The following is a 24,434-nucleotide window of genomic DNA, read 5'->3' on the forward strand; positions in this document are numbered from 1 at the left end:
CTTCCACAAACCATAACCCCCAAATCCTTCCACTGTTTACCCTAACTCCAGCCTTACCCTGAAGAGGTAAAGACAGCATAAATGACTGGGTTCCTGACGTCCTGGGTCTGCTGGACAAACACATCCTCTGAAAAAGGGGAGAAGGTATTGGGGACACTGCTGCCTTAGGGAGGAGTCTCATGGACCCGTCCACTCCTGCCTTCTGAAGGAGGCCCCCTAAAGGCCCCCTGACCTCTGATCCAGCCTCCACCCCTCCTGCTGCAGCCACAGGACCCTGCCGGCTTGTTGAACACTCACGGAGTTCGTCGAAGTGGGTCTCAATACCATCCTCGCCTGGCACGGAGCAGACGAGCCGAGCCTTCAGGAATGTGCTCCACTTGTTGACCAGGCAGCAATGGCCACCGTCATCGTTCTGGGGGTGGGGGCAGAAAGCCAGATTAGATCAGTTCATTCACCGCCCCCAAGACCAGCTGGGGTAGGTCTGGGGTGTGGCAGCAGAGCCTTTTAGACACTTACGAGGCAGATGCGCCCGATGCGGGCATACACAGCAGGGTTCTGTGGCGCCTCTGCCGAGCGCTCTCGGAAGAAGAAGTAGAGTTTATCGTCATTGCGCTCTGCACTGTCAGGGATGAGCTCAGCATGTATGAAGGAAGGATCTGGAAGGGGGGGGAGGTGGTTAGGAGATGGCAGCATGAACCTGCCCCAAGTTAGTCACAGGTTTAAACTCTCCCCGAGGCGTGCAGGTCTTGGCACATCCGGCCACACTTCCCACTCAGGTCTTTGCAGGTGGAGCTCACCATTGAGCCACCGGGAGTTGTACTGATCTGTGCGCATGGCTGTCTGCTTCCCCAGCGTGCGGAAAATGGCTGCATCGGTACCCATAAAATCGATGTACACTCCTGCATAGAGTTCCTCATCTGTAGGAGCATTGGTGGGTCAGTCAGGGCACTGCTCAGACTCTGGGACCCTTGGGTGAAGTTTGCCATGCTCCCCACCCCCCCCTGCCCCGCACCCCCACCCACCTTGCCAACCCCTCCTTCCTTCAAGATGCCCTGGGGCACAGGGCCAGATCCTATCTCTCAGTAAGTGCTTGCACAGGTTGCATAAGGTTTCATAAGGTTCTGGGAGGAGGGCCGTCAGTGTCAGTGGCCAATTCCTATGATCCTTCCATCCCAGCTTAACTCAAGCTGATAACCTGAGGTCACTGCACTCAGAGTTGGGAAAGACATGCCAATGCCATCCTACAGGATTTCTGCCCCACCAATCACAACAGGCGGACGTAGCCTCAAAAGATTACAATGTAGAGATGTAGTCAAACAATTAGGAAGTAACACCTTTTGAGCATTTATTACATTTTGTTGCCGGTGCTTCTGGCTTAATACAATTTATTTAGTTATGAGCCTTGATAATTGAATTTTCAGTAATAGCTGCGTTTAATAACTGGATCAGGGAATTCCTGAGAATTTAACTGCTGAGCTGGCTCCAGGACGTCCCTTCTTCCCTCTGAGATTCTGCAGGTAATGGGTCTGACCTTTCCCCCACTTATACCCCCTGGTCTGAACTGTTATCAGGCCAGACCCTTTTCATTCACCAAAGAGAAAACGTCGGCACCCCACACCCCTGAAAACCCTTGGCCTAACCAGGTCTGCAGGTGACACAGCACCCTGCAGCTGCCCGATGAGACACCCTGGGGACAGACGTCAGAAAGCAGGCACAGTGCCAGACCGGGGGTGAGTTTCCCAACCTGCAGACAGGTGCAGCAGCTGCTCTGAGTCTCCAATAGGACACTACCTTGAGAACAGCCCCCAACTCACCCAGACACCTGCTCGAAACATGCCCAGAGTGCTCTCTGGTTCTACGTGAGCCTCTTCCAGTCTCCTTGACACAGGAAGGAGCTATGGAACCCTTACCTTACTCTTACTTAGCACAGACCCAGCTTTATTTCTCTTCTAGGCAACCTCAGGCTTGGAGGGTTCTAGGCTTTGCAAAGAGCACACTTGGTATCCCAGGGGAAGACCTGGCCCCCTACTGTCCCATCCAAAGAGGGTTGGGTAGAGGATTACACACCTAGTCTCTGCTTCTCAGCACATACCAGGGATTGTGCTGTATCCTAACCCTCTCTAGGCAAGTCCCCACTGGGGGCTAATGAGACACGGTCGTGGTCTCTGACCTAAAGTACTGGTAACCCCCCTCATTCTAGTGGCAAAGGCTACGTACTGAGACCATAGACCCTGGTGGAGTGGGGTCACTCACTGATGAGGGCTGAGGCTGTGTCCAGCTTGGGGTCATAGGGACATTTGCCTTTTCCTGACTCCAGTTTCTCAGGCTCCAGGTAGAAGATGTAATCCTGCAGGGCAGAAAGGGGCTCAGCACACCCAGGCCAGTCCCACAGACAAGGATAAGTTTCATAAGGTTCCTAGGGCAAGAATGAGCCCCAAGGGCCACCCAAAGTCCACCCACCATACCCCACTCCCAGGGTCCTTGCCAGGTCTCCTAGGGCAAGCCCATGGTATTTCCAAGGGGGTTACTCTCTGATTCTATGCCTCAGGTAAGACCTAAGAATCAACTCTCAGAGGTCCAGGTCTTCAGGACCACTGGTGGTGGGCTTATAGGGCTAAAGTACTTTTGTGCCAACTAGCCCAGAAGATGCCAACAAACCCCTGGGACTACAGAGGCTGGATAGTTTGAGCTACAGCTGTTTATCTTAGGCCAGGGAGGGGCTGCAGACCTGGGTAGGGCAGGAGCCACAGTTCAAGGACCTGGGGTCCTGTCCTACTTTCAGGTCCAACCAGGGAGCTCCAAGGCTGTCTCCAGGTTTTTGCTCTACCTGTGGACCTCAGGATGGACCAAGAGGTCATGGATTTTCTATCCCTCCACATCTCCCCAGAGAGCCAAGTTGGGGGAATCCAGCTGAGACCACGTGGAATTCACAAAGTTAACCATCATCCAACCCCACACTGCCCATTTCACCCTGGAAGATGCTAGGAGGAAGGCCTGCGAAGTCCCTGGGACCAGGATGAGCTCACAGGCCTGGTGGGAAAGGCAGGGAAGAGGGAGGGAGAGGGAAGAGGAGAGACGCACAGAGGAAGTGGCAGCAGGCGGCAGGATGGTGACGGGAAGGCACGCACAGGTCTGCTTTCAGCTACACTCTGCTCACGTTACTTCCTGTACACACACGAGCTGCACACAGATCGGCACACAACAAACTGGCACACCTAAGCCACTGTTCATCCCAAACTCACACACACAGAATCTAGATAGCCTGAGATGTTCAACACTCCCCATCAGACAGATAAACACACACACACACACACACACACACACACACATACACACACACACACAGAGTCATGCACAAATATATATTCTCACACATACTCACATGCTGTCACTCACCGGCAGCCTCTGCCCCCCTGCCCGCCCCTGCCCAGCCCCAGGTTGCCTTCCCCAGCCCAGACCCCCAGGCTAGACTAACTGTCAGACACACTACCTTGAAGGAGATCCCACATATGAGAATGGGCAGGACACCTGTATCTACATACATGCCCCATGGAAGGCATGGGAACAGACACGGAGGAGTCCTGTGCCAGACCCACTGTGAATATGCTCAGGCACAGGTTGCTATGTGGTCATGTGCGTCTCCACACATTTCTCAGGGCTGAGGCATGACTGACCCCAGGACTCCTGTCTTCCCCACCTGGTGGCTTCAGGATTCCTTGCCTGCAGGGGTCCCACTGAGGCTGACAAGAGTCCAGCTGGAGCTGCTTTCAGAACCTGAGGGCACTGCAGGGGAAGGGGTGGGAGTGGGGTGGGGGCATGAGGGTATAGGGAGACATTGGGGGGCTGGCCCTGGGGCCAGGCCCAGGGTAAACTGAGCTCAGAGGTCGTTTAGCTTGGCGAGAGACTAGAAGGAGGAGGCCCACCTGGCGTGGGGCTGTGGGCGTCGGGCGGTCGGCACCATCGGTGGCCCTGCTGCCTCGGCCTCTGACCACCTGCATCTGGGTCCACGGTAGGGCCTGGGAAGATAGATGTTAGAGCTGGGGGCGATAGATGTTAGAGCTGGGGGTGGCAGGGGCTGGGGGAGCGGGCCTGGGCTGCCAGCCTCTCATACCACACAGGCCAGGAACACACGTGAACACATGGGCCCCCAGAGAACAGATATGCATGTGTACACACACATACACACAGGATTGGCTCACGCCTGCACACCATGTGCCCCGTATGTTCAGTCGCTCTCACGCATGCCCTACGAGGTCACATCAACTCACATCCATGCCCACATGGAAATGGAAAAGGGCAGAAGCAGGCAGGGTGGAGCGGAGCTGGGGGAGAAGGCAGCTCTCCCCTGGGGCCAGAGGGTGGAAGCTGGCTCAGGCTTCCAGCCTCCTGGAATACCGAAGACGCCACCAAGGCCCTCCGACTCGGCAGCTCCATAGACATGGCCAAGAGAACGGTTGCCCCGTGCAGGGCAAATGCTTACTAATGCGCCAGGCACAGCGTTAGCTGGAGAGCACTAACTCACTGCCTCTTCCTCACATCGACCTGTTCGAAAGGAACTGTGAACCCAATTTCCAGGTGAGAAAAATCGAGGCTCAGAGAGCTGAACAACTTACTCACCCAAGGCCATGGGGCCTGGAAGGGTTAAGGATGGGGCTTAAGCCCATCCTCCCATCAGGACCTTGGAACACAGCCACCAGAGGGGGACAGCACAGAGCTAGGGTTGGCAGGAGCTTACCTGTGCGCGACGGCCACGGTTCACATAGGTGCACATGGGGTTGTAGGCACCGGTCCCACACACATACAGGTGTGTTCGGTTCCAAGGCTGGATGAGCCGGACGAAGTTACCACACTCTCCCTGTGGCCAGACAGAAAGCTGTGTGGATGCCCAGACAACTGCCCATGTCTGTCCATCTCTGAGATCACGGCCTCACCCTCGGTGGACCCCACTGCACTCACATTGCCATCCTTGCCTGACAGTATGCACTCCTCAATGCGCTGCGGGGAGGCTGCCCAATGGATCTGCCAAAGATGAAGGTTAGAGGATGCAGCCTGCTGGCCAGGACCCTGACCCTGGGCTCCACGCCCTTCACCCTGCCTCGTCCCATTTCCGGGCCAGCCCTTACAATAAGGGGCTCTCGGTTGATGTCATGCAGGTCCAGGGACAGCACGTAGTCCTTGCTGCCCACATACATGCGGTCATGGTCCTCATCCTTGAGCAGGATTCTGTAGTCTGTAGTGTTGAGCAGAAAGTTGAAGAAGTGGGCGGTACCGGTGGCCTTAAGTTCTGTGGATGAGAAGCAGGGCACCAATGAGAGGGACACATTCCCCCTGAAAGAGAGACACTGAGGCCGCGGCTGTCCTAAACTTCCCATTCCTTCCCCAGGGCCCTCTTAGCTCCCTCTACAGTTGCTGCCAGTCCATGGAGGAGAAAGTGGGACATGTAGACAAGCCAGAGAAGGGGCCACACCCAAAGCTACACCCTGATTCACAGGCAGCCCAAGCTAATCCCAATGAAAGGGCCGTGGGTGTAACCCAGGGTGTGCGATGGCATCAAAGAGCCTGCTCAGGTGGGGGCAGAGGCTTCCACTCAGGGTGGGGCCGAAAGGGTTAACGAGCAGATGGGAGTGGTGTTGGGGTGGAAGATGCTACAGACGCTGGCACAGAGCCCAGATACCCTGCCCTCACCCTAGCTGACCACCATGCAGGGGACACAGCCATCACACTGCAAGATCCCTACTGGACCTGAAATAGGCTAGCCAGATACCAAAAAGCTCCAAAGGAGCCCTAATACCCTACAGAACTCAGGCCCATCAGACCCTACAAGGTTGCTAACGGTGGGGGGTCATGGAGGGAAGGAGGCTCCTCCCAGCAATGCTTTAGGAGCACATGACAAGGGCTGAAGACATTGCAACTGGGTCTTCTGCTTTCTCTTTGCTTGTCTGCAGCAGTGGCCTTAGCTCCCTCGGCACACTAAGACAAAGTTTCCTGGGGTGAATGATGGGTAGCTTAGCCAACAACAGGCCAGTGGCACAGCCAACAACAGGCCAGGACTCCTGGAAGCTTGTGAACCTGTCTTTGGGGACCCAAAGGGTTCACTTGACAAGTCTGTCCCTTGACGGCCCCCAGCTATTTTTAGCTCAAGAGAGAGAAAACCATGATTGAGGGTCATGAATATTCACCAGCAGAGGGGGCTTTGGTGGCAACATACAAAAGCGCACATATATGCACATCATGCATGGAGCAGATATGCAAATGTGTCCTGCGACAGATGAGGTACCACTGGAGCATATGTACCCTCTGCCTGATCCCACAGCTGGCACCCAGCTTCACAGATGGGACAATGGAGGGGCAGACTAGGCACCTGGGGAGAGAACAGCTGAGATCAGAGCTCTGAACTTAGCAGGAAGGTGGCAGCAGCAGGTGGCTGTCCCTGATTGGCCTGGCTCTGATTCCAACTGGTGTGTAGAGACCCTAGGATAAGCTAGAGACACTGTCTGAGGCCAGCAGGCTGGTGATGCTACGCATCTTTTATTTATTTATTTTTATTTTTTATTTTTGGTTTTTCAAGACAAGGTTTCTCTGTGTAGCCCTGGCTGTCCTGGAACTCACTCTGTAGAACTCAGAAATCCTCCTGCCCCTGCCTCCCAAGTGCTGAAATTAAAGGAGTGCGCCACCATGCCTGGCTGGTGCTACTCATCTTTAATCCCAGTTCAGAGGTTAAGAGCACTGACTGTTCTTCTGAAGGTTCTGAGTTCAAATCCTAGCAACCACATGGTGGCTCACAAGCATCTTTAATGAGAGCTGATGCCCTCTTCTGGTGTGTCTGAAAACAGTTACAGTGTACTTACATGTAATAAATAAATAAATAAATAAATAATCTTTAAAAGGGGGGCTGGAGAGATGGTTCAGTGGTTAAGAGCACAGACTGCTCTTCTGGAGGTCGAGTTTAAATCCCAGCAACCACATCTGTAATGAGATCTGATGCTCTCTTCTGGTACATCTGAAGACAGCTAGTATACTTACATATAATAAATAAATCAATCTTTAAGAGGGTGGGCAGGTTGGGGGTGGGAAGATGGGATGAGTGGGTTATGGCAGATGATCTGACGGTCAACCCAGGGTCTGGTTCAGGGCATTACTGTGTGGAGCTGCAGTGCAAAGAGAAGCCTTGCCCTGCTCAGACCTGATTAGGTAGCAACAAGAGAATATAGGTGATGACCTTGGCCAGCCACTGGGACAGAGGGACGCAGGGACGCCAAAAGATCAAAGGGCCAATCCCTGCCTGGCTATGGCCTTGCCCGCCTGTCCGGCGGTGCCTCTGAAGTCCTGGGCAGGGCAGCCTGGGCACCTGTCCTGCACCTGTTGTTGGGTCACTTGGAGTCTCCTGCCTGGCCACCCAGTCATAGTGACAACAGGAAAGTAAACACTCCCCCACCCCCACGGCTGGGAAGTGGCCAGAGAGGAAGTGGGGCTGCCAGTGGAGCCCCCCCAGGCTGGGATAGCCTGCCAGGGGTTATTTATATCCTGGCTGGGGGCATGGCCTTGGTTGTGCCCTTATTCATTCTGCTACGCTGGGGGGCACTTCAGGGACAATGGAAGAAAGGAGGGCAGAAGATTAAGTGGACTCCATCTGAGGAGTGGGTAGGGGAAGATTCAGAGAGCTAGTCCCCTGACAGCCACACAGCCATAAACCCAAAGCCTTGAGCTCACATATCCCTATCCACTCTTGACCCCATAGTCTAGACCCCACCTCATGCTGCACCATGACTGCCAGGACCCAAGATCCAAGTCCAAACTAGGACCCCAGCTCCCTGTGAGAAAGACAAGAGAGACATCACTGAGCAGAGAAGGAAGGGGAGTTCTAGAAAGGGGACCGGAGTCTCTCCTTGATCCAACATACATGGCTTCTGTATGTCCTCCAGTCTGTCCCTAGGTAGAGGGTGCCGCTCAGCCTTGTACCCACTCTCCTCAGAGCTTTGTGCTTACATCCAGTTCACAGGTGAGGAAGTTGGGGTACAGAGAAGGGAAGTGACAGGCAGACTGCATAAAGATGGGGAGCCCATGGAAGTCAGTCCTGGTGATAGGGACTGCCTGCCGGGGGACGGAGAGCCGGAAGATGACGCGTCCTCCATCATTGAGACACTTGATTCAGAACCCTGGGGACTCCTCTAAATGGCTTCGGGATATGGCGTCAATGGCTCTGGTATTATGGGACACTCTGGTGTCACAGGACATGATGCTTTAGTTGCTGTGGAAATGGTGAGGAGGAGGAGGAGGAGGGGAGCCCCCGGGAGGCAAGGCAGGCTGGAGAAGAGGTGGGGAAGGGAGGTCAGGAACCTTGGCTATGGTTCCACTTCCACTCTGGGCTGAAGTATCCTGGCTCTCTGGGCCTCCTTTTACAGTCCAGAGCATTTCACAAGCTGCCTAAATCTGACATTCAAGGTGGGCCTGGTAGAGCCTGAGAGCTGTCACTCCTCTGGCCTTCCCTGTCTTGAGGGGGGGGGCCGGAGAACGGGTTGGGGCTCCCAGGTCTTTTCCTGAGGAAACAGGCTTCCTTCCAGCTGTCAGCATCACCTGAAGAACATGCAGTCACACACATCCCTGCTACCCCACTTCCTAAGGCTGGGGAGACAGGCGGAGAGGGCTACAGGGGCGGAAGAGGCATCCTGTTGACTCAAGCCGACATCCACAGAAGCACAGCTAACTGAATTCATCAGAGGCAGCCTACATAAGCGAAGGCAGAGCTGGGTAGTTCTCCCTCCAGGGTCTAGAGAGAGCCACGTGTCAGGGTCTAGCCTTGCTAACTCACAGCTGGAGTGCTAATACCACTCATGCTAGATGTCCCGAGAAAATGCAAATCAAAAGCCCCATGACTGTCCCACATCCCTAGCTGCAGACAGGAAGACAGTGCTGCTCAAAATTAGGAAGTAGAACTAGCTGCCTGACCTGCCCTAACCTGTGTACCGCGGGGCAAAGGATCTGGAGGCTTTTACCCACCTCCCAAGAAGCCTGGTTCAAAGTGGAAGGGGAGCTGAAGCAGGAATCCATAGCTGGCACCTGCAGGATCAGCAGATACTACTGCCTTCGATCCTTCTGGGCCCAGTACTCTGAAAGCATAGGTTCTCAATCCGTGGGCTGAATGACCCTTTCACAGGAGTCGCCTAATACCATCTGCATGTCAGATGTTTAAGTGATGGTCTATAACCATGGCAAAATTAGTTATGAAGTAGCAACAAAAATAATTTTATGGCTAAGGGTCACCCCGACACGAGGAGCTATATATACTAAGGGGTGGCAACTAAGAAGGTTGAGAACCACTGCCTTCAAGGGACTTTAACCAAAAAGTTCCAGGGGCCTGAGACGGTATCAGTCCACATGTCCTGATTCAGACCCAGCTTGGTCATACCTTCAGACCAGGGCTGACTTCTGCTCAGTGTGTGACAGCCGGGCTCAAGCCTGAATAGATAGGTTTTTGAGCTTGTCAGGGGAGGGTGGGGGCCTGGGTGCTGCTTCCTGGGGAGAGCCCCACACCCCTGCTCTCACCCAAGCTGGGCACAGGTTGGGTGGGGTGGTATCCGGGAAGGATTTTCCCGTCATGGGAAGGAAGAGCCTTTTCTGGCATCAGACACTCGTTTCCGTAGCCTTTCCCAGCTTCCAGACCTCTCCCATGGCTGTTAGACATTCTGTCCTGGCCCAGAGTGGCCTGGCCAAGGTCCCAGGGGCAGGAACAATCCCACTGCATTTGAGGCTTGACCCTGGGGGGGGGGTCTCTGCTTCCTCATCTGTGGGAAGCAATGGCTGATGCCTTGCTTTAAAGGAGCCAGTGGGCGTGTCCACAGCCCTCACCAGAGACCCCTAAATGGGAGGGCCTCACCCCCTGCTGCCTGTCTCTAGGACACCAGACCTGCTACCAGTGAGGCAGTGGCTGTTGCAAAGAGAGGAATCTAGGACCAGAGGTGGGTGACCCGCCCCCTTGGTTACAGATCCACAAAGCAGTGGGCTCTGACTGACAGCGTGACCTCCCCTAAAAGGGCTGGGGATGAGGGAGTGATAGACAGGTCCCTGTACCCTAGCCCTGACCTCTGACCTCCTGTGGGCGAGTGGCAGTCCTAACTCCTGAGCTGAAGAGAAATGGGATTAGGTGTGAAGGGGCTGCCAGTCTAGATCTTTGTTAGTGCATCATCCACCAGGAAGACAGGCCTCCTGACCCGAGGACAGAAAAATGAAGATTATGTGTGTGTGCATGTGTGTGTGTGTGTGTATACACACATATATATGAACATATAAAATGTTATTAAGTTATATATCTATATACATATATTAACAGTGGCAGTCACATGTGTGGCAGAGCCCAGGCAATCCCCACCCAACACTCTCATGGACTCTAGGGAAGGGTCACCCTTAGCATCTTTCCCTCCTCCAAAGCTATGAGGGGCCCCAGAGGAAGGCCCAGGGGCTGGCCTGGCCCCCTGGCTCCCAGCCTAATCCTCTTTTAATGAGCGGCCGGCTGGCCAGCCGGAAGGCCTCAGTCTCTGGCCACAGCTCTACAAGCCTGAGAGCCCCAGCCAGGCTGAGTAGGGGGCAGGGCATCCCAGAAGCCTTAGTATGTCCCACCCCCAAGCTCAGCATATCTACCCCACCCATACCCAGTGGGTCAAGACTTCACCCACTGACCAGGTCAACTCTGTGCCCATCAGCAACAATGCTATGTGCTGTTGCCGCTGAGGGCACTCTGGATATAAATCACTTGGGGCTGGGCAAGGGAAGGCCTCGCTGCTGATCGCCTTTGACTTAGTGTTAAGTTGCGAGTCCTTGGGGAGTAGACCATCCCAAACCTCACCAGGCACTGAGACTAAGAGCTAGGAGCCTTCCCAGGATTCCTAGGCACCGCCCCCCCACCAGGCAGGTGAGCCAGGTCGGTGCCAACAAAACCAATTACAACCGCTCTCACCCAATTAGCAACTAATTATGGCCTCATAGTCCGTTCAACATAATTAACATGTAAATGACTCCGCGTGTTTATATTCAATAACCACTCTGATTGAATTTAATTTAAATGTCTGAACTGGGAACCCAGTTACCGTATTTCACCACTTACAGCTGCCACTTTCAGGAAACCTACTCCTGAGCGACACCGCTCCAGGTGCCCACACCCTCTGCCCTTCTATCCTACAGGAGCAGGGAGGTAGAGAGGTAGGAAGAGCCCCTGGTGGGACCCTCCAGATGGGAAATCCTCTAGAACAAGAGGGCGCTTCTTAAGGGCTACTGTAAACATCCCAGCAGTTCAGTAAACATCAAGTATGAGCCGCCCAGATGGACTAAGGCTCCTCCACTCTTCCGTCCCATTTCAGGGGCCAGGGTTGGGGGCTGGGGCCAGCAGACCCAGACGTGCTATTCCCACGGCCCGGCCGTTCTGCCCCACTGCCCACCTGCTCCGCCCAGGAGAGGGCAGACAAGAGACCAGGAGCCAGCTCATCTTGAATCCAGGAAGAGCCAGAGGGGAGGCGCAGCAAGGTCACAACATCCACTCAAACACCCACAAGCGCAGAACCAGAGAGCCACACCGTGTACTAAGGATGTCCAGTTACTGCTGACCCTCCCTCCATCTCAGCAGAAGAGAGCTCCCAGATGCCCCCTCGCCTCTGTCTTTCCCATGGCCCTGTGATATCTGACGATTCTAGGTCTGGACTGTTGGACAGAAGGCCAGGAGGTCCTATCAGGACCCTTCCCATGCACAGGTGCCGTGGGTAAACACACTCGGGGATGTCACGTAGGCGGAAGTCATAGTCCTGACTAGGCTTGAAGAAGCAGCGTGGTCCCTAGTTGCCCTTTTGCAGGGGATGGGAGAAGGTGACCAGGGTAGGGTAACTAGGGCCAGGCAATCACGGATTTTCAGAATCCTCAAGAAATGGGAGAGGAGTAACGAGGGCCACTCTTCCATTTCTCAGGTAGAAAGAGTAAGCCGGTCTTCAGAGGCCTCCAGTTCCAAAGGCCCCAGGGACTCACCCCTCCTCCCACATTCCAGACCTGGCCCGGAAACCTCTCACTCCTTCTTCCACCACCGCCACCTCCTCCTCCTCCTCCCCCACGACTGCAAAAGACAACAAACTCTGCATGGCTCATTTACTGCTATAAATCACCCAGACAGACAGGCCAGGATGGGACGACAGGCTGGTGGGTGTCAAGACCCTTCCCCCTGCCCTAGGCCTAGCCTTCATCTCTGCTATCCTCAGATTCCCCATAGTCTTGCAGCCCCTTCCCATCACCCTTACAGGATGCCCCAGTCTCAGCCCCCACCCCTTCACATTCTTACGGGGGGGAAAACTGAGACAGAGAACAGAAGACAAAGATGCTCAGGGCCAGTCTTAGAGGTTGCGGTGGCACTAGGTCAGGAACGGGTTAAAAATCACAGCAGCTCTGTTGCAGCCCCCTAGAGTGCCACCCACCTAGTCTCTGACTGCTTCAGAAACCCACAAATCCCCAGATTCTAGCTGCCTGTTGTATACCACCCCTAGGACTTGGCCCCTAGAGGGAACCGAGGGAGCAGAACCAAGTCCCAAGTGAGAAGAAATTTGGTTCTTGGCTAGCTATGGAGACTTAAGAGGAAAGATGGGGTCAGAGTAGAAAAGTCACAGCAAGGTGGCAGTTAGGAAAGGGGGGACGGTGGGAGGAAGGAGCTGCTAGAACTGAGTTCTCCAAACTCCCAGCATTCCTGGTCCCTGGAGAGGCAGGCACTGATGCTGTGTCTGTCCCTGCCTGTGTAGAGCCAGCCCTAGACTGCCGGTGCTGGCAAGCAGATTGGCGTGTACTCCAGTGGGCCTAGCTGAGCCCAACCCTAGACGGGTCCTCTGGATCCCAGACCAGTAGCCAGTGCCCAGGCTCTGTTCTTTGCTAGGTCAGGACCACAGGTCAGGGTCTGGAGCCCAGAAGGCATCCATTCTCTCCTGGGGCTTGAGCAGCCTGAGTGGGAGCTACGGGCCCTGCCAAGCTCAGGCACCCACGTGAGTTGGGCTTCGGATTCAGGCTGTAGCCTTCTGGCATCCAAGTCTCTGGCAGAGGCCCTCCTGCTATTTCTAAGAAAAATGCAGCAGGAATTCTCTCCACTTCTCCAAGGGCTCCCTTGAGGCAGGGCTCAGATTCCCAGGATAGCACTGGGCCAGGCCAACAGACCTTCTCGCTGGCCCCTTTGAGCAGCCTGGGGCTGGCCACCCTTAGACAAGCTGCAGAAGCCAGAGCAGTACCCATTCCGTGGAGTCAGGGGTGAATGTCACTGCAGGTGCCCAGGTGCTCAGGCCAGGCTCGGGGCGCCCATGTCACCGGGAGGCCAGCACCTCAGGACACCTGCTTCCCTCCAGTCTATCTACCATGAAGTTCCCCCACCACTTATACTTAGGACCCTGCTACAAGCAACAGAACTAAAAGCCATGGGGTGCTGGGTGCTGCAAACGCCCCCCACCCCCCTCTGCCCCAACTCTTTCCTTTCCATCCCTTATTCCTCTGTTTGAAGCACCATCTCACCCATGAGGGCTGCCTGCCCTCCTCCCGCCCCTGGTAGGAATTCTCTCCCTCTCGACCCCTCTACCCCAGCAGGTCCTTCCCAGCCACCATCTCCCTAACCAAAAGTCTGAATTCTGGGAAGGTGAGGAGCCCTTGGGGCATGGCCCCATCAACCCTCACCTGTCAGCCACCATCCTGGTCACTGTGCCTTTCTTCTCTGCCAGGGACAGTAGCCACATAATCCACCACAATGAAGTCAGAACTATTCCCAGCCCCATTTTCCAGAAGGCAGTGGGGACAGGCAAGTTTGCTGTTCAAGGTGTATTGATAACCACAATGCAAACAAGATAGCTCTCTGGATGGGCTGGCAGCACAGGCCTCTAATCCCAGACACCCCAGACGCTGAGACAGAAGGATCTCAAATCCAGGGCCTGCATGTCCTACAGTTGAGGCTGTTTTCAGGGTGCTACCACCATTTCCACCTTATGAAGGGGAAACCGGGGCTCAGAGAGCCTAAGCCACATTATGGAATTCACACAGCCACCAGGGGTAGGTTTGGAGTTTGACCACATCCGTATGATACTCTCTAAATGAAGGAGGCACTCGGGCCCCCTAGTAATCAGGAACCAGGAAGCCATCTTCTAAGCTCTGGAGAATGGGAGGGGTGAAAGGTGTGTGCACACATGCAGGTTAAGCAGCCAAGAACCTACTTTGGGGTTTGCTGCCTCCCAAGCCACAGGGTAAAAGATGCCTTTAGGGGCTCGGGTGAGATCTCTATCTTGGCAGTTTCTCTTTAAATTCTTTACGATTACGAAGCCGTGAGGGCTGCCAGGGAACATGATTTACTCCTCGAGCATGCACCAGCTCCTCGCTCAGTGCCAAGGGAAGCCGGAGCCAGCAGGGCGGGGTGGGCGGCATGCCAGAGCCTGAGACAAGGCCTGGGCTTCGGAAGGCCCGACCAGTGTGCCCCATCCGAAGCTTGAGAAGGGTCTGAGTTACAGGCAGAGGCTCCTGGCCTCCAGCTGAACCTCCTGACATCATTACACAAAGCTGGCCTCCATTTCCTCCAAAGTCAACTGTCATCCCGGCTCACCCTGGAACGTCCATCCCTCAGGAGTTTAAGAGCTCCAAACCCGCTGTAGGTGTCAAAGCCACCTGACCCCTGCCCAACTTTCAGATGTCACCACGGCCTCAGCTCCTGAACCACTTCTTCCTCCTCCTCCTCCTCCTCCTCCTCCTCCTCCTCCTCCTCCTCCTCCTCTTCCTCCTCATTTCTCTACAATTAGAAGCTACTCAAAGTTTGGAGACTCGGGGAACCCTTAGGGCCAGGTCGATACTCCAGCTTTCCAGCCCCACCCTTCTCCCTTACACCTCGGCCTATACTCACCTTCCCCAGCCTCCAAGTGAAGTAGATGACTTGTGACCACCCCTGACCTCTAGCTTCCTCAATCCCAACAAGATACAGCAATCGGGTCCCCTGATGATGCCAAATGAAGTGAGTGGGCAGCCACCCAGCCCCACCCCGCTGCCCCCACCCCATGAGCAGAGCGATCTTCCCTACGGAGGAGCCAGGTGCACTTGAGGTCAGAGCCCAGCTCCACAGCGGTTTTTGGGCCTTTCTGTTCTTTGTCTCGGTCCTGATGTCCCTTCACACGGTGACCACTGGCTCCCTCTCCTGATTCCTACACCTCAGTTTCCCTAACAGCCCAGCTGTGTCACGTCACCACAAGGTCCCTCACTCCCATCAACCATTGCTCAGCCCTAAATCCTGGCCTAAGCCAATCCAGGCAGCAGTGGCATGGGGGTGGGGGCTTCCTGGCAAAAAGTAAACATTCCTTGCACTGAACAAAGGCCCTGGCAGGGCCTGGCACCTCCCTGCTGCTGTGAGGGTGGTGGCGTCCTTCTGGACTTAGAGTGGCCCAGGGCAGGGAAGGAAAAGCTTTTCTATCCTAACTTGGCTTGTGATTCTGGGCAAAAGGGACTGCAGGCACCATCAGGGGTGGGGGGTGGTGGAGGTGGCTTACTGTCTAGGATCCCAGCAGGCACCCAGAAGCAGGAGGAAAAGGCACATCTGGTGCCCTGGAAGTTGGTCCTACTTGGCTCCTTGTTTGTGCCTGGCATTCTCTGTGCTGCTAATGGAAGCCCAGGAGATGGACCACAGAAACCTCTCCAACTGAATGAACCCTTGGCTCTCATGCCCTCCTGGCTCTAGATCTAGGGTGCCTGGGCGGATGGGTGGGCTGCAAGCTGGAATCTGGTCTGATTCCTGTCTTTGTTCTTTTATCTTCCCTGAGCAGTGTGGCCCCTCACACCAGCACCTCTGCCTAGGAGAGTTTAGCTAAACCCAGCACAAGGTGGCACCTTCCACTGTAACACCCAAGGCTGGCTTTTTCACCCAAATTTGCCTTCCGGCTGTTATATCCATCTAAGCAGGGAAAAGAAAGAGTCCTGGAGCCCACGGTACCAGCAGTCCTTCTTCCTGAGAGCAAGTCTCTATGAACCTCGTATGTGCACACCAGAAGGGAAGTCCCTCACTTCTTTCCAGCCCTAAGCCAGCTGTGAAACCCCCATCTCTGAGTCAGTCTCTACTCGCACCCCACAAACATTTTTCCTCACTGACAACCAGTTTTTGTGAACCCAAGGAACTTAAAGGGGAGAGGGCATGTGGGGCCAGCCTGGGAGTTCTGTGGCAGAGTCACCTAACACGAGTTTTCAGTTAGTCTCCTTATATACACTCCATCTTGTTTACTGCAGTGTTCCCAGGACTCGGCAGAGTACAGCGCCCAGTAGGTGCTCAAGTAACTGCTAGACTGAGCTCACATCTAAGCACAATACTATGGCATAAAGTCAGGTGAGAACAGGGAGGTCACCCTGGCTGATGAACCCTCCTAGGCAAAGGTGCTAGGTTCCAGGATGGGGTGGCCCCAAGCGTCCTCCAGCCCTGCCCTGGGCCTGCACAGGCACAGCAAACAACACCGTAGGCCGCCTGCCAGGAAGCTGGGCTTTTAGTCACTGTGGGTGTCGGCTTCAGAGCTAATTGAGAGGGAATCGACCCAACTCGATGTGGGCGCCAGCAGGGCCAGGACACCAGGGTTCTATTTCTGGCCTCCTCTCTGCCTCCTGCCTGACCTTGGACCTGCTCTTGCCTGAGCCTCAGTTTCTCTCTCTAGAAAACAGGAAGAAATCCTGTTTTCCCTAGAGGTCCAACAAGTTTTAAAGGAGCGCACAGAGGACCACCCTATGTGTCCGTGCTCTCTGGCATGAATGTTAATAAAAATAATATCCCAAGCTGTAGACACAGCAGGGTCCCAAGGTGTGGTGTTCAAGCCCCCTCCCTTCTCTTGCTGGGGGAGGGGACACTTAATGGCCCTAGGCAGGGAGGTGAGAGGGGAAAACGGGCCCTTCAAGATTTATTAATCTGCTTTGAGGAATTCCACCAGGGAAGGTTGGATGTATCAGCCGAATAAATATCTCACCTTCCCAAGCCTGGGAAGGGAGGCCCTTAAGAACCAGAACCGTTTAACTCTTGTCTGCCCATCAGGACTGAGAAAGTTAACCAGGTCATTTCCCCGCCTCCTCCAATCAAGATGTGGGGGTGGGGTGGGAAGAGGCCAGGGGCCCTGGTGTTGAGATAGGGGCCCAGGCTTCAGCCAAGCCTGAGGAAGGAAAGGTCAGCCCAGCCTTTCACCCAATATGGCTGCTGGGAAATCTGGCCAGCCTGGGCTGAGCTGGCCCCACCCAGGGCAGGAGGCTAGCCAAGGTTGCCTCTCGCCAGAGGATGGCCAAGACAGAACTCTAAATCCCTAACACCAGCATGGCCACTGTTCTTCACTTCAGTCCTACAGTGCATTCTACACACACACACACACACACACACACACACACACACACACACACACACACACACACACCCTTTGAGGAAGTGTCTAGCAAATAAGCCACAGGTCCTGGATTCCCACTGTGTTCACCTGCCAGGTGTGCAAGACACAAAGGCACTGGGTTATTAAAGTACTCCGTGGGGGCTGGGGGGGGGGGGCAATACCTTTCACAGCAGTAGATGCCCTCCATGACCCCACCAAGGATTCTATTCCCCCACAATCCTCCAGGCACAACACAGTGCCTTTCCTCCGGGACCTTGGGACACCCACTGCTCACAGGAACACTCGCCCTGGTACCACATACCACAGCAGAATGTTCCTGCTCTTCCAGCTGTCTCTGACCCTCTACCCTAGAAGCTGCCTGGGACACAGACAGCCTTGACACCAGCAAATCTCCCAGAACTCAAAGAAACCAGTGCCCAGCTCAGGACCCTCTCTCAAAATATCTCAGTCCTCAGTGCTCCAACCTTTCCCAGCAAGGCTTGCTTCCCTCCTCGTGCCTGTCTAGGAAACCCCAAGCGACTGCAGTCAGTCTGTGTGTACTGACCTCTCCTCTTCCCTCTGCAGGGAAACCAGCACTGTGAGGAAGGACAGTTTGAGAGGGGAGCGAAGAAGCCCCTTACCTTTGAATGACAGTCGGACTCTAGGTGTGGCTGGAAGCTGGTCCTGGATAGGGGTAGCAGGCCAGGCCCCGGTCAGCAGGGAAGCCCAGAGGATGAAGGCAGTGACAAGCATCGTGGGAGGGGCCTGGGGCCCAGGAAGCAGGCTCCAGTTCTGTGGACACCTGGGAAGAGAGCAAAGTTGGAATGTGTGAGCCATTTCCGTATGCAGCCTTTGATTTTGAGACAGGGTCTCCTCACTGTATAACCTTCTGGTCTTGAACTTACAATGATCCTTCGGTCTTTGCCTCCTAAGGGCTGAGACTGAGGGAGTGCAGCACCCTGCCTACCTTCCCTTGTGCCTCAGTTTCCCTTCCTGAACAGACTGTTGCAGTCTCCATGCTCATAGCCCTCGGCTCAGGACAAAGCTCATTCATTCATTCTTCTGCCTCCTTTTGTCAGGGGAAGTGTCACAAAGAAGCCTGAAGTCCACAGGGAGCAGCAGAATTGAGGGGAGTAGCTAGAGAGCCAAGTTTTACCCCCTACTGTCCCTCCCCTCAATTCCCTGCTGGAACAGACAACAGGAACCCTCTGTGGCTCACAGCAAGTTTCCACATTTTGCCCACAACCTCCAGAGTGGCTGCTCTCTCCCATGTCCAGATCTGCTTGAGCAAATGCTCTCCTCCCAGAGAAGGAAAGTCTGTACCTAATATTGGAGTAGAGGGTAACTATGGGAAGATGGGGAGCAAGAAAGAGACATACAGATGGCCCAAAGCAGGAGGGATGCCATCGGTCAAAAAGGAACAGACAGGTAATAACAGGACTCACATTAACTAAAAAAGCAGGAAGCAGGAAGCACTCAGGTTAGACAGGTAGAAGGACTTCCTCCATGAAAAAGTACCAGCTCAGGGGTCAGAAAGGATGCTAGAATGTCCAGAGGATCTGTGATAGGGTGTATGCCAGATGTACTGCTCCCTTCAAAGTCACCCATATCCCTGGCAAGTCCACATTTTAATACTGTGTTTTTCAAATATTGTCTCCCCAGGCAGGCTGGCTGTTGGGTAAACGTAGCCCAGCACCAGTTGTTGTAACATATTGCTCCCTCCTGATACAAGTCTGCGCCAACTCCCACCCCCCACCCAGAAAGCACTGGGGGTGAGGGCATTAATGATAACAGCCTCATGGCCCCAGATCTGCCCTGTCTATCCCATTTTCCCATGGGAAGCAATATGACAGACCTATTTCCAGGACATCAGGGTATGTGTACATTAGGATGCGACTCGTTACTCCCCCAGCAGGGATTTCGGGGCTGAGACAAGGCCTAGGCTCTACCTGGGCCTCCTAGACTCCAGTGCCCTCCTCAGACTCAGCCCCCAGCCCTGGAGCCCTGCCTCTCCGGCCAAGGAAAACCACTTGGTGGTTCCTCAGACAGGAAGTGCAGCTTCAGCCGACTCCTCCAGCGGTGCTCTCAGAGTGCCTGGCACACCTCTCATTTCTCCAAGATCCCCCCATCCCAGATGCTCTCTCCCGGGGAGGCTGGCTGACTGGGGGAGGGGAGGAGCAGGCCCGGCCCCTCCCCCATCGGCTGGGGGCACAAAGCTAGTGCCGACGGAATTCAAGACAGGCTCCGGCACGGAGGCAGGAGGGGGAGAGGGCTAAGCAGTTTCCATCCACCCTAAGGGTGCACCAGGAGGCCCCCGTGAACAGTCCTGTATCTACATCCACACATCCACACCTGCATGCCCACGCACGCCTTCACAAGCATGAGTTTGCTCAAGAACTTGACCTACTAGTGGGGTGCGGCTCAAGGAAGCTAGAAGGTCTGAGTCCCTGAGAGCTTTGATCAGGGGGCTCATGTCAACAATCCACCCCCATGACCTCATTTTTCTTCCATACCCATTTTTCACAGTGACATGGTCAGGGTCACCAAAGCCAGTGTCGGACTCACTCAAGGTGTCCAAGAAAGTAGGGGACCTTTCCCCATGAGGCTCCTACAGGGAGCATCACAATTCTCTGGCCCTTGAAGGAGTAAATGGGGGTGGGGCGAAGTCTGTTAGGGCCTCAAGACCAAATCCAGGGCCCCTCTTTGGGAATCTAGGGTTGGAGGACAGAGGAAAAAGAAGGATGAAGAGGAAAGGAGGGACAGAGAGGGGAGGGGGCGGCTACAGTCCCTTCCCTTCAGCTAGCCCCTGAATACCTCCCATTCAACCCCAGTCCCCTTAAAGCCCCCAAGTCAGAACAAGCTCCAGTAGGTGGACAGGAGAAGAACAGTCACCGCCACCTGGGAGCCCACCAGGAGAAAAACCCGAAAAGGAGGAGAAGAAAGCTGGCGGGAGGGAACAAGGGAGGGAGGCAGCAGGCGGGAGGAGGAGAGAGGGAGGAGAGAGGGAGGGACGGAGGAGAGGCGCCTGAACAAAGAAACGAGGAGCTGGGGCTGGCAAGGGGTGCAGGAAAGGGGCGGACGGAGGAAGGGGTCCAGAGGCACCTGGGGGCGGGACAGGGGGCCAGGTGGTCAGATTGTCCAGCCTGATCCAGACCTCCCAAGCTCATAGTGCGTGTGTCTATGTGCGTGTATGTGTGTGTCAGGGGGAGCCTGTCTTAGCAGAGGAAGGTTGGCTCCTCTAGCAGAGAACTGCCTCAATTGAAGGGAGGCAAGGCAAGAACAGGGCTGTGGAGGAACACGGAGGAAATTACTAACAGCACCCCACCAGCTCATCAGCTAACACCCCCCCAACACACACCCCAAGACTCCTTCCTGGAGCCTTAGCTTCCCCCTCCCCCAACACCTCATAGACCAGGAAGCAGATCTGCTGGGACCGAAACCCCCTTTTGTGGCCAGGGTTTCCCAGTCAAGGTCACCTGGGCCAGGCTCCATCCCCACCCCCAAGGTACGCAGAGTAGCGGGGGCTGAGGCTGGGCTTCTGGCCTCTCCAACCCCCCACCTTCCTACTTCCGGGCCTGGCTCCTTTGGAACTACGGGGGAACAGTGGGGGTAGATCTGACTGCATTCTTGCTTGGCCCAGACAAGATAGTCCACTGCGTCCAGGCACACCCCCTGAGCAGCTGGAGAAGCAGCCCCGGCTCCATCCCACCCCCGGGCCCAGTTTTCCCCTATCTGTAACTAGGGTAGCGGGTACTGGAGAAAGAGTGAATTCGGGGAAACAGGACTCCTTCTACCTGGCCCAGCTCCACGGTGGACACAGGGAGGCTTCAGTCTGTCCTCTCCCCAGATGTTAATGGTCTGGTGGCAAAATGCACCTATTTCAAGAATGAGGAGTTATAGGTCCGGCTGGGACCCCAGCCTTAGTTCCAAAGGACTCTTCATCTTGACACTTTCCTTACCTCACCTGCTCTAGACAACCCGCCACCCCCCATGGTCCCTTGCCCACTTCACCACTAGGGTCCGTGGTTCAAACTGGGGCTTGACCCCAGGCTCTTCCAACTTAACAACACCTCACTTACACCGAGACCCCTGAACCGGAGAAGGACCGAGAGGCAGCTGGGGGCCAGGAGATCGGCAAATGGCTGAAAGAAAAGCCCATTTGGAAACAGATCCCCTTGTCTTGCGGTTCCGGGCGACCCTCCACGTGGGGGCTTCCAATTTAGACCTTCCCCTGGGGCTGACCTGGTCTTCAGATTAGAGACACTGTGGCAGTGCAAACGCGCCGTTTGGGAAAGAGTGCAGGCGTCAGCAGAGGACTAAAACAGAAGGATCCGAACTCCCACTCAACGAGGGTAAGGGTACCCACCCAAAACCTTGCGGGGGTGGAAAAAGTTAATTCACACACCAGTGATCCCGCAGGCCACATCACCTAGTCACACACACATCTTTACAGCGCCCGGGAACCGGGGAGGTTCAGGACGCCGGGACAGGTATGAAGCACATCCTAGTTCTGTCGCCTGGTACCCGCAGACAGTGTGCCACGGTTCGCCAGACCTCGCGCACTTCTAAGGAGTTGCAGTGCCGCGGATCCTAGTGGGGTCGGGAGGTCGTGTTCTCTCCGTACTCACCTCGTCCACGGCGGCGGGGCCTGGGCGCCCGGGCAGCGGTGGCCGCCGCAGCAGCGGAGAGGTTCGCGTCCGGCCGGTCCGCTTTAGCTGCCCCCCCCCCGGGCCACGGCCCTGTCCGCGCCCTCTTGTCTCTTAGCCTGAGCCGGGATCCGCACCGCGGACTCGGCTTCACTGGGTCCCCTGGCTTCGTGCACGTCAGCAGCCGAGGCCCCGGGCCCTAGCCCGGGCCATGGAAAGGCTCAGGGGCGCTCGGGGCCGCCTCCCCCGGGGCGGGCTGCGGGCGCCCCCTGGCCTGCGCGCCGAGGGCGCATTCCCCGGTGCGGGGCGCGGGCGGTGGCGCGCGCTAGGCTACAGAGCGCTGCGCTGGGCTCGGCCGGGTGGCGCTGCGCTTGCCTGGCTGTCTGACTAGGGCCCGGAGACCGAGCGGGGCTGCGCGGGTCCTCGAAGCGTACCCTGGCTCTACGCTGCGCTCGGGGCTCCCTGGACCGCTGCGGTTTGTTCCCTAGCTGCTCAGGTCTCGAGGCCGCTGGCGGGACGGGACGCTCGGAGCCGCGCGCGGAGCGCAGGCAATTGGCCGCCCGTGGGCGACATTTGCATAGCACGGCCCCGCCCCGCCGGGCCCGCCCGGCCCCACCTCCGGGGCGGGACCCTCCCGGCCACCGCCCCGCCCCCGCTCCACCTGTCCGCGGGCAGGGCTCAGGGTTCCCAGGCGGTGGGCAACCCGCGCCAGGGGAGACTGCTCTGCACCCTGCACCCCCGCCCTGGCATCGCGGGCGGCGCCCCCGCCCCGCCCTGGCTTTGTCTCTCCGTGGATACACGGCGCACATCGCGCCTGGTGTTTACCCGGGCATTCAACTCCCTGGTGAGAAGGGCTGGAGCGCAGGGGAGCAACCAGCTAGCACTCACCTGCGCGCCCCCTTCCGCGTTCCTCCTTCCTACTTGCTGCCAGCCACGGCCCAGCGGCGAAGGACCTGGGATGGCCCAGGCCTCTCAGCAGGTGGCGGTGCAGCCCTTGGGACGGTTGGCACTTCTGGACCTTCCGACAGATGGCTACCTCCAGAGTAGGTCAAGTGGGTGCAGCCCAGCCACTAGCTCTGTCCAGCTAGCCAAATGCTCCAAGTGATCACCTCAAACACCAGTAAGTCTCATTTCAAGCCAGCGGTCCTCACAGACTTTCCCTTTACAGTGCCATATTCCAGAGAACCCAGATGACAGGAGGACGACTCAAGGCATACCCCCCACCCCTCTGCTATGAAAAGGGCACTTGCTTTCAAATCTCAACAATTGAGCAAGAGCCTCCCCTGACCCCAGGAAGGGTCCCTCTGAGCAGCCCATCCCCCAAGGTCATGGCCTCATCAGCCAGAACCACTTCTCAGCCCTTCCCCATACACTCTTGCTGTGGTCCCAGGAGGCTTTGGCCCTCTTTGTCCTCTGCTTCCTCCCTGTCCTCCATCTCCTATTCCCTCCTCTTCTCTCCCTTCTCTTCTGTCTTCCTCCTTTCTTTCTCTCTGCCTTCTGCTCTCTCCCCACTCAGTCCTCCATTTGTCTTCTTCCTCCCCTTCCTACCCCTCTTTCCTCCTGTCTTCCTTTTCCATTTCTCTTTTCTTCTTCCTCCATCCTCTCCTTTTCCTGGCTACAACTCCCAGAAGAGCCACTCTTCCTCTGACCCACTGGCTGGCTGACTGTGTGCATTAGGTGGGTATCAGAGGGCTGCTGGGATACTACTGAGGGTCACCTGACTCACAAGTGGGGTACTTCCTATGCTTCCAAGAGGGCCTGGCTGTTTAAGGTGAGGAAATGTCTACCTGCTGTAGTGAGGGACAGCACCGATCTGATCTTCTCCCTAATGTCATACTTCACTCAAAACATTAACAAAGCCGGGCGGTGGTGGCGCACACCTTTAATCCCAGCACTTGGGAGGCAGAGGCAGGTGGATTTCTGAGTTCGAGGCCAGCCTGGTCTACAAAGTGAGTTCCAGGACAGTCAGGGCGACACAGAGAAACCCTGTCTCTCTCGAAAGAGGCTAGGTGAGCTGGCATATGCCTTTAGCTTTTAATCTAAGCCCTTCTCTGAGTTCCAGGCCAGTTTGGTCTACATGGCAAATTCTAAACCAGCCAGGGCTATACAGTAAAATCCAGTTTGCTCAGACAAACAAAACATGCATGCATGCTGACAGAGCTAAGGGTATTGCTCCGTGATAAAGCATAGGCTTGGCATGTGCATCACATGTATTCGGTGTGTAGTGCCAGAACCAAGTCAATCACTGCTAATCGCCTCCCTCATCCTCACCAGGAACATCTTTGTGGTTACCATCGCCATCACAGCACCAACACCAACACCAACACGGTGGGCCGCTTAGACCTACCCTGACTCCTCACTGTGATTACATGGCTATCCCAGGGACTAGGAAGATAGTGGCTCAGCGGTTAAGAAAGAGTGCTGCTTCTCT

At 55.7% G+C, this 24,434-nt stretch overlaps 1 protein-coding gene across 11 annotated transcripts in view; it reads right to left on the reverse strand.

Annotated features, from left to right (window-relative positions):
• Positions 1-23,043, reverse strand: part of Sema3f (sema domain, immunoglobulin domain (Ig), short basic domain, secreted, (semaphorin) 3F) — a 28,977-nt gene extending 5,934 nt beyond the window's left edge. For 5 of the 11 annotated variants that reach the window (XR_871078.3, XR_379758.4, XR_379759.4 and 2 more), the window contains exons 1-11: positions 21,986-22,592; positions 17,999-18,159; positions 5,124-5,284; positions 4,957-5,019; positions 4,736-4,855; positions 3,924-4,016; positions 2,254-2,347; positions 798-917; positions 517-656; positions 298-412; positions 58-127 (exon numbers count right to left, since the gene is read on the reverse strand). Coding sequence is in view for 8 of the 11 variants with exons in the window: in XM_017313228.2 (XP_017168717.1) it covers positions 58-127; positions 298-412; positions 517-656; positions 798-917; positions 2,254-2,347; positions 3,924-4,016; positions 4,736-4,855; positions 4,957-5,019; positions 5,124-5,284; positions 17,999-18,110 (1,088 nt within the window). In the remaining 3 variants the exon portion in view is untranslated. Of the gene's footprint in view, positions 1-57; positions 128-297; positions 413-516; positions 657-797; positions 918-2,217; positions 2,348-3,697; positions 3,784-3,923; positions 4,017-4,735; positions 4,856-4,956; positions 5,020-5,123; positions 5,285-17,998; positions 18,160-21,985; positions 22,593-22,891 lie in introns of those variants that run through there. The other 6 variants (NM_001379496.1, NM_011349.3, NM_001311151.1 and 3 more) reach the window with 6 other exon arrangements.
• Positions 23,044-24,434: the final 1,391 nt, after the last annotated feature.

Source organism: Mus musculus, chromosome 9 (genome assembly GCF_000001635.26).
Source record: "Mus musculus strain C57BL/6J chromosome 9, GRCm38.p6 C57BL/6J".
NCBI classification, from domain to species: Eukaryota; Metazoa; Chordata; class Mammalia; order Rodentia; family Muridae; genus Mus; species Mus musculus.